Source organism: Botrytis sinoallii (genome assembly GCF_014898435.1).
Source record: "Botrytis sinoallii strain Bc 23 chromosome Unknown BSIN_024, whole genome shotgun sequence".
In the NCBI taxonomy this organism is placed as follows: domain Eukaryota; kingdom Fungi; phylum Ascomycota; class Leotiomycetes; order Helotiales; family Sclerotiniaceae; genus Botrytis; species Botrytis sinoallii.
Window position 1 is genome coordinate 58,820 of NW_024066051.1, and position 10,001 is coordinate 68,820.

General features: G+C 41.9%; 2 protein-coding genes across 2 annotated transcripts; one reads left to right on the forward strand and one right to left on the reverse strand.

Moving 5' to 3' along the window:
- Positions 1-172: 172 nt before the first annotated feature.
- EAF02_010087 (uncharacterized protein) lies at positions 173-1,718 on the reverse strand (the record flags this gene model as incomplete). Its single annotated transcript, XM_038906135.1, has 4 exons — positions 173-521; positions 664-858; positions 944-1,238; positions 1,322-1,718. The coding sequence occupies 4 exons, from the start codon at positions 1,716-1,718 to the stop codon at positions 173-175; spliced, it is 1,236 nt and encodes a 411-aa protein (XP_038753862.1).
- Positions 1,719-4,298: 2,580 nt separating this feature from the next.
- Positions 4,299-5,630, forward strand: EAF02_010088 (uncharacterized protein). The gene is made up of 5 exons (XM_038906136.1): positions 4,299-4,407; positions 4,473-4,689; positions 4,769-4,953; positions 5,044-5,260; positions 5,325-5,630. The coding sequence occupies exons 3-4, from the start codon at positions 4,850-4,852 to the stop codon at positions 5,132-5,134; spliced, it is 195 nt and encodes a 64-aa protein (XP_038753863.1). The 5' UTR covers positions 4,299-4,407; positions 4,473-4,689; positions 4,769-4,849; the 3' UTR covers positions 5,135-5,260; positions 5,325-5,630.
- Positions 5,631-10,001: the final 4,371 nt, after the last annotated feature.

A 10,001-nucleotide genomic window follows, 5' to 3' on the forward strand; every position in this document is an offset into this window, starting at 1 on the left:
CCAATGAATATCCCATGAATATCCCATGAATATCCCATGAATATACCAATGAATATATCTCCATATCGCCTGGGTATCTATCTATAAAACCGCACACCAAACTGTATCTATCTATAAAACCGCACACCAAACTCCACCAACCCCTCCCACATAACCCAAAGACCTCTATAACCTAAAGATCTCTGAGCGCGCGCAACTCCTCAACCTGCTTCATCAATGCCTCGTTTTGCATTTTGAGGACTGTATTCTGAAGTTCGGTGACTTCTCTCCGCAAAGTCGCAAGTACATCCGCGTTATTAACAGTGGCATTATCCGCAGTCTTGTTTCCTGCTTCCACACTTCGCTGAATGAGGCGCTTGATTTTTTCATCATCAATCCGGGATGGATCGGTTGCTTTAAGCGCCATCTCAGTCATTTCAATGTAATACGCAAATTGGGAGGAAGCTTGTGCTTTGAGTGTGCGGATTTCCTTGCGTAATTCTGTGTTTTTGTCGGATTGCTCTTTGGTTGTTTGTATTAATCTTTCTACGTCGTCAATTAAACATGGGAGTTTGCTGGAATAGTCATTTCTTTCGGGTGGCAAGATCCTCCAAAAATTTGCCGTGTTTTCTTAATATTCGTTGAATTTGGAGATCGCTTACATCTTCATCGAGGGTTGCTAACTGGCTGTGATTTTCATCGTCATCGTTGTCACTGGGATGATATGAGACCACTGATTCATTGTCGAAATTATCAGGGGCCTCGATGGATTGTCGAGGAGTTTCTTCAGCAAGAGTGGCGGAATCTGTTTCTTGTCTGTCGATTGGATCTTCCTCTTGGGGGGATGCGACGGGAGAGTTTTCATTCGAGTTTTGTTCTCTGCGTCATGAGTAGAGTCCTCTGATAAAGCAGGAGAAGGAGCATACGAAGAGAGGATCAAAGGATCAACAGTATCCGAATCAACGGAGCCATGTCGGGCCTCGAGGGAGTGAAAAACTTCGGCGCGAATGGTACGCTGTGGTGATGGCTCAAAATATTGCCATGGTTAACATTGTTTTGAGGCTCCATGGAATAATTATTGTTCGAGCTAGGTGATGATTCGTGAGATCTGAAACCAGTGAATAGAGTGGCAAGTGGGGGAAGTTGCGTTGAGGTTTGTGGGCGATATCTGTAATTGGGAGCAACAGCGGAATTGGGTGAACTGGCGCCACGAGTAAGAGTAGAGACCGGCTTCTGTTGAATTACCAAACCAGGTGTGCCTGAATAATTGGGTCCATACGCCGTCTCAGTAGTAGCGTATTCAACCTCATATGGGAATGTTGCTAGAGGTCTGTTGTTATACTCATCGCAGCACGTCCTCTCGGTGTTGAAGGTGCTGCTTGGTAAACCATTCCAGCATAGATATCCGAGTTTGCGGGAGTTCTAGAATTGTTTATCTCGACATATCCATCAGCAGGAGTGAAGCTGCGGTTGCCACTGGGGTAGACTCTATTGCGAGAATCTTGAAGTGTCTGGCTTGCTGACCCAGCAGTGGTCTCATTGTAGAGTCCGAACGGTCGTGTTGCACTATACTCACGTCTCTTAGAAGGTGGTGCAAAGAAATCGTCATCTTCTTCGAATGGTCGCTTTCTGCTAGAAACCTTTGAATGTGTCCATGAAAAATTCGAGTTGTTCATGCTTCCCTGCTTTTGGAGTAAATCACTTGCAATGCTTGGAAGCATGGGTTGTCGTGGTTGCATTGCAAAAGGAGTTTTGTGGTCTGGCACTATAAGAAGTGAAGTGTTCCCGATAATGCATTCCGGAGATTGATAATCGGGGAGAAAAGAAGGGCCCGATGTTGGGGTTTGAAGTTGGGGTTGATAGTGAGCATAAAGGGCGCTTGGGGGATTGGAAGAGCTTGGGTTAAAGTTTGAGATTCCGGGCGCAGCTTCAGCAGAGCGTGGATTGTTAAAGTCTACGTGAGCAAGCCTTCGCTTGCAGGAGCATATTCAGGAGATGAGCTCAATTGGCGTTCAGGTCCTGGTCTTGCCATAGCTGTAAGTGGTTTCTTGAGGTGGTAGTTCGTTGCCATGCCCAAGAGCGACCTGTTGGCTTTCCACGAGACATTCCGGGAATTGGAGCAGCGGTCTAAATACTATTAGCTTCAACTGTTTGGGGAAACAAGGAGAGATAAACTTACACTGGTTACAGAGACATTGTCTGGTCCATCTTCAGAGCCATCTCTCTCACCTAGGATTGGGCTTCTGGCAGGAAAGTAATTTCTCGCATACGCGAAGTTTCTCTGGCCAAGAACGGGGCTTGAGACTTTTTGGTTTGTGTATGACATCTTAGCTGTAGCTATAAATGACAAGTGATCTATTGATTTGTTTGGTCGTTTCGTGGCTAATTTGTACAATACGAAATGACGTATGTAAATCTGTATGGGAGAGGATTAGCTTTGCGACATGTGGAAGCAAATATAGAATCGACTTTGAAATATTATATGGAAGATTTGATTTTGGATGTCGAGGAAGTAAGAGTGCTGGGATGGAAAGATAATACTTACAAGTGAACCTGAGTGTCTCCTAGAGAACTCTGGTTATTACTGTATTCGGACGAAGTTGTAGTAGATAACCTAAACTTAAGTACTCTCAAAGAGCTTTAGTTATGACAATATCTAGAAAATGGTTGTAGTAGATAATGTTAGATGTTGTTGTGTGGGAAAGAGGTTGTTGTTGAATCTCTGTCAAGAAAGTTGTCGAAAGGTTGAAGAAGTTAAGAAGTTAAGAAGTTGAAGTAGTTGAAGAAGTTTTTTCAAGAGTTGAATAGTAGAAAAGTAGAAGAGGATGATCTTAATAACTAAACTCAAAACTCGTCTACTAGTACTAGTACAGTAGTACTACAGGTATCTAGCGTCAAGTGTCAATGTTTTCGATTCACTTGGCGGAATTTGGCGGAATTTGAATAGTTGTAGGTAGAAATGAGTTGGTAGAAATGTAAGGTTTGGTAGTAGAATGTTGGAAGTTGAGTAGTGTCAGTATGTAAAATCTTACTGAAAGTACTTTGTATTTTTGAGAAACCAGTGTGCAAGTTGAGAAACTATATAGGAAAGTTTCATAATCGCAATACAGTCAAAAGCCGCTAGTGTTCGCTAGATGTACTGGTCGACCGTAGGTACTATGGTTCAGAAATGTTATTCATCATAGTACGGTGAATGGTACGGCGATTGGTATGGTTCATGTATTGGCGAGACTCAATTGATTGGTGGAAGACCGTACATGTAGAGCGACGGTTGGGGAGTATACCCTTTTCCCAGAAAGGATTGGGCATTGGACTATACATCATCACCATGACAGGACAAAAGAGACGATGTCCTGCCTGCGCACATGTGCAAATAATATGAAGTTCTTTGCCATAAAGAATTATACTCTGGTCAATCGTATTGTCTGAAATGTGCGTAGGACTTTGTAAGCTTTTGTTCATTATGGACTCACGAATTCACCTCAGATATTAAAACACCATGCCAGTTACTTTCCGACACTGAATTTATATGGGAAGCCAGGATCTGAGAAGATATATCTCCATATCGATCGTGGATTCGAACAACACCCTCTACAGCTAGAATGGTAGATTAATTCAATCGATCAATGTTTCGAGTCCAATCTTGAATGAGCATGGCCAAGATCCTCTGGCTCAGTGAAGAGAGCATATATGCAAGAATTATATCACAAATAGATAGATATATTGGGATATATCATCAAGACATACATAACTTCAATCACCCATCGAAACTATCCATGTCGTTACAATGTGGATATGTGGCTTTTTCTGTCCAGGATGTGATTCGCAAAACAGATTCCCGTCATCCAATGAAACGATTTCCATGTGACTCAAAAGCATTTGTTGCACGTCTGAAAAGCAGGGTGCTTACTTTCGATTTTGGCTCCCTCTATACCTTGAGCTCACCTGCAATGAATTATGCAGCTTTGCCACACGCAATGGGTAAAACTTCGGTTGGACGCTCTTTCTATCCACAGCATACACTACGTAGGTAGGAATGTCCCCAAAAGCTTTTAGAATCGTGTTTGTTATATGTGGCAGTTCTGCCCACTCATAAGTCCACGAAGAGTAAGACATTCGTACCGTTAGCACCACTACCAATCAAAACCTGTTAGAACGATCAATTCCCTGCATGTGTAGCTATGGAACCATTTCTAGGCTTGGCCTTGAACGATCGTCGGAAGCAAACCCTAACCCTGGGAAATTATTTCCTGACGAGATCAACTTGGGATGGATATTATTGGCGCATTCCTAGATGGAGATTTGAGTTTGTAGTTGTGCTTCGTCGAAAAAACGTATCAAAAGAATTTGCGCTAGCGTTCTACGAGTCATTCTTTTTCCCCTTTGAGAACATGAATTACTACTAGGTAGTCATACCAAGGTATCTAGGTAGGTAATAGTACACTTCTGTCATGTGATGCACTAGAGAAAGCTAACATCTTCCTCATAATCAGGGAATTCTTCTCCACGTCGTCCGTTCCACATACATCTGCACAATCCCACAATCATTATATCTCCATATCAGAACTGTTTATATTTAAGATACCTACAATTAATCATCATAGTATCCTCAATGTCCCCTAGGTCTATTTGTAGCAGTAAATTCAGCGGATTCTTAGGACTTATTAACATTACCGGAGGTTCATTTTTGACCTATAGATATTTCTCGCTGTATGTACTGCCTCATCATAGTTTTTCACAAATCCCTTCCAAGATCTTATCTTCAGGTCGCTGACTAGACTTCTGACAGTTCACGAGAATCGGAATATCAACGAAAGATCCGGGAGAAAAATAGCATTGCACCGTCATCATATACGAAAACGTTGTGACAATGTCTTCACCTTTTCTCAAATTCGGCAAATTGATGGAGAAGACTTGGATTAGTATCCCGATTGCGGCCTTCGTTTTGGGATTGCTATATGTTAATAATGGGATGTAAGTAAACGCGAATTTCCTGTATTTCTTGCTCGAATCAAAGAACGGATGCATATGATTGCTTTCAGCAATGACTAATTCAATATACAGGGCAGAAGAGATCAGGCAACTGAAGATAATTAACGAGGAAAGAGGTCAAAAAGAGGCAGGAGTATCGAATCTTGAAGATACACGGAAATAGGATGGGAGAATCTGATGTATGGGAGAAAGGGTTGTAGAGATAGAAATGAAGAGAAATGGAAGAATAACCAATATCGGGAAATCAAGCATGCATGATAAATCACAAAATTGACTGGGAAACTCGAAAGTAAGCACCCCTATCTACGATCTTGCCATAAACAATGTGAAAGTTGATACTTATTTTGTTCAAGCGGAAAATTCTTAACACCTTGCGTATAGTTTATTGGTACCTTGGGTAGATGGAACGTCAGGGAGAGGGAAAGCGCAATGGGTTCATTCAATTTCATATATTGTCAGAGAAAAATGAGGCTCGTATCAACTGAACGACATGCAGGAGTTTCCACGTAGACTGATAATTTGCGTTCTTTGGAATCCTGTAGTGTACAATTGTCTCTATCAATCTCTCTTTGCCTGTACGATCTCAGATTTGGGGTGGTCATGATCGGTTCTCTTGAAAAATACATGCAGACATGCACATAGTTCTTTCCTTCTCCGCGTCAATTTGCAACTAAGTAGCTTATCGCGACTTCCAACTGAAGATATAGTTCTCATGGCAGTAAACAAATGCCCTTATCTTCCCATCTTCTGTTCTTTTCTCTTTTCTTCTCTTTTTTTTTCTCCTCACCCCATTAGCGATATTCAGCCATTTATACATATATAATGTTTTTTAGCAAGCATCTTTCCTGGTTCGCTAACCTTGACACAGCGTTCACCGCCCTGGGGGATGGGGTGAACTGGATTGAAAAGCGGCAAGAAGCTCATCGGAAGGCGATGGATCGACTGTCTGAGGAACGAGCTGCAAAGCTCAAGACTCGCAGTCCGAGACGTCGTGTATACGCTGGGCCTGGTAAGAGATCCTAGTGGTCTCTTGTTAGAGCGCTCTCAAGACAGTTCCCTCCAGGGGAATATCCTTTAAAGGTCTTCCGAGCGGCTTTCCTTTGTCTTTCCTTTTCTAAAAAAAAAAAAAAAATTTGAAAAAAAAAAGAATGAGTTCCCTGCCCACCAAGGCTGGGAGGATTCTCAAATAACAATTCAAGGCTGGGACTCTGGTTTTGTTTTATTCGTGTTTGTTTTGGTGGTCTCATAGTTACTTTCGGCGTGGAGCATTTCCGGTGTCGTTTGTGTTTGCTTTCGGTGTCAGTTCGAGCTTTGGTACGATGTCCAGTCTGCTTGTACATAGTTTTGACCTTCTCTAACCCTTCTGTCATTGATTTCAATTTGGCGTTGATGCTTGTTTGAGTGTGGTGCAGTGGAGTATTGGAGCTTGCAAGCTGAGATGGAGGATTAGGATAGTGTCTTAGTGGCCTGGGTTAGTGTGCAAACTTGTGCGGTTGTGTGGCTTGCCAAATCAAGAATCAAGACTTGGGGTTTGCTATACGAGCAATGCTTGACGCAATATCGATGAACACAACATTCGCTCAGTTTCGATGGTTCGCCACACTTGTCGCATTACATTCCCTGACACCAAAGATATTACCGGAGGAGCAAGCAAGAAAGTCAGGTTGTCGGGGCTCATAAACAGGATACAGGACTTTGTGGTCGTGTATTTGTGACGGGATTTCCTTCGATCGCTATTTTTTTCGTGTTGTTGTGGTCGGAGGCGCGAGAGAGTGAAGGCTTTAGGTCAAATTTTGGGGCGGAGTTTCACAATCTTGGTCATGTTCCTACTTTGTTGCTTGATTCGATCGCTTGGAAATAGCAGTTTGGATTTCGCACTTGCATTCAGCTTTTTGTGGTGCTTGGATTGGTGCTTGGATTGGTGCTTGGATTGGTGCTTGGATTGGTGCTTGGATTGGTGCTTGGCTTGGTTTTTTTGGCATTGCAGGAGTCAGAATGGACGCTCAAACCAGGAACTCACCAAAGTCTCTTCCTCCCTCATTGTTATCAATGTTAACAGCTTCGATTTGACTGTTGCTTTTGGGTATTGAATGGTTCACATCCACATTCACCGGTTTCATCATTTCGGGAAGGAATACCACCGATCTTGTCTTTATGAACATAATGTTTTTGTTCTCGGGCTTGAGTGGTCGACCAGAATGAAACACCCAGCCTAGCCTCTATTGATTTCAACATCAGATAAAACCTCAATCCTTATAGCGGTATCCTGGACCTATAGTCAAGCAAGTGGCCTACACGACAATCTATTGCTACTTTGTTCATGGTCAATATTACTCAAACATTGCCAGCCCTATGGATATTCACATCAAAGCCCGAATTATCAAAGGAAACTGTTCATGTGGCAACATAACTTTCAGTCGTATTCAAAGTCAACATCTTTCGCAGCATCGACACCTACAAAAATCAAAACCCGTACAAGTCCTCAGCTTCTCGATTATTCATACGATCTGCATATCGCTACAATGTTATGTTTTATTCATTGTTTATGCAATCAGAAGTATGAATCATCAAATGAAACCTCAGAATCTGATTTGAACGATGGGTTATTATAGAGTGGGATCACTGGCAGGAACGAGCAAGAGCTTAATACGAAGTCTTCTTTTCCGGGTTTGATCTACGTACAGCACCTCACTACTCTCATTTCAGTCCATGACTACTAGTAATCATATCTTATGGTAGTGAGATGACGTGTTGGAAGAAATGAGCGTGGAGCAGGGAAAGTTGTAGTAGTTCCGTTGACGAATCGAGTTACTTGAGACATATAAGAGGATACCCTATGTAAATATCACAAAGTTTTAGCCACAAGAATTCATTCTATTTACGCTCATACAATTAATCTTTCTGTAAGATCATATGTCAACTCTCATGAGATCTATAACATCTTTTGCAGCCCTGGTGACTCAAAGACACGTGCAAAAAAAATAATAATTGGAACTGGGATTCAAGCTTCAAGATCGAATTTTGAAGTGGATATCTTCCTATATGTATGAGCCGCGACACATTTTCAGGAAATTTTCATACTGATGGCTTACACATGCGTATATCTTGATATACGTATTGACGTTGTATGCTCTGTTTCTTGCACTGGTGCTTGAAAATCAAAATGAAGAGCGAGGAAGGAGAATTACCATCCAGGAAAGTCTCGAGACAATATTGGCGCTAAGTTATCGTCGTTCGTCTCATCATTTTGAAAGAGCAGTCAAAATAGGAGTGTCTGCTTCTTCTCTTTCCAAGTTCCGCCTATGTATATAAAGATCCACGACAACTGCGACTTTTTATATGTGCCTTGGAAATGGCAATAGCCATCTCAAGAGGGCATATTGCATGTCCTTATCTATTTTTTGTTAAGTTGACCTCAGTGATTTCTTGTTGTGACATTGATTGACTTTGTGAAAAGTCAGAAACGCATATGCAAGGAAGAGGAAATCAAGACAGATAGACTAAATCGTTGACAAGGAGCTGACGAATTTGATATCTTGGGTTCGCCGCCTGTGGGGAGAAAAGAGGGAAAATGGCAAGTGGGGCCGCAGGTATCGAAGGTCTTGATGCGGAGGATATCGCCCTCACGGAGACCTTCAGACTCGACTACGAATAGAGGGATAAAACTGAGAAAGTTTGGACTGTACAACTTATCATTGATCGAAAAGGAGGCCCTTTTCGCTCCTCACTGCAGACGTTAAGCAGAACTGATCGACTTACCATATTCCAGTGGTCGAGTTCGTACGACCGACTATGAGTGTCAGTCGATAGGTCACAAGCAGATAGGCTCGCTCAACGTGCAGGAGAAGGGGAACTTCACATGACATAATGTCAAGTCAGAAATTCGGGGGACTGTGTTGTTTTGACTTATGTGGAAGTAGCTGGAACCATTCTATAACATTTGAAGGCTTGTCTTGATATGAATGAGTAGAGAAGTCTGAGAATGAATTATCTAACCTTAACACTTAGAAAATCTGAATATTATTGTAAGATTAAAAAAGGTTACATGTATACAAACGCTTGTATAATTCCTCCAAATACCTAGGTACATCTAACACAATTACAATAGATTGAGTCTAACTTGCTCGACGAGAGCAACATATTCAGGACTTGTGGGCAATGTTTACCTAGTATCTACTCTAAAGTTTGAGTGAGGTTAAACATCTCGCCTAAACTTGCTTTATCTGTTGAGCTTTTCCTGCCCCACCCTACCCCACTGATTGAAAATCTTTGACATTTAGTGGTCAGCCCCATATATTATATCTATTTATAATTTTTTAAAGCAACGCTCTCCCATCAAATAACCAGGTCGCTTAGCTCAGTTGGTTAGAGCGTGGTGCTAATATCTGTTCTGTTCGTTCAGATAGGTTTGGCACGCCAAGGTCGGCGGTTCGAAACCGCCAGTGATCAAATTCTGATGTTTTTTGGCTTCTGAGGTTTGAATATTGCAAATTTTTGGTATTTTTGAACATGCCAATCGCTTTTTGTGGTATGTTGTACGATAAAAATGAAAGTCATTCTGCTCTGCCATACATTCTAGGGGGCAATGATTAGGTACCTAGCCTGGGAAGCATATTGTGGCGCCAATGTGAATGTGGCTCAACTAGCCAGCCCTCTCAAGCCACAGTAGGTATTTTCAACAAACCTCACCAAGATCAATCCAGCTTCCCCTGACATTGTGTTTTTATATAACATGAACTCCATAGGTATGGATATATATCCAATTAAAATCTGTAAAACGCACCATTTTTCATATAGATGACGAGCAACAAAATTTTCAGTTACATGAATGTTAATTCTCCAGGACCGTATGGATATTGGATGGATCTAGCGACACACTCTCCACCTACATGCAGCGACTCCAGATAATAAAAGTGAAGTTTATATTGGAGATGGAAAGCACTTGATCTTATCCATCTTCATTAGCTGGCATAAGAACTACCTACATACCTTGCAGACCTTCGCTTGTGTTTCTGATACCAATCTCATCT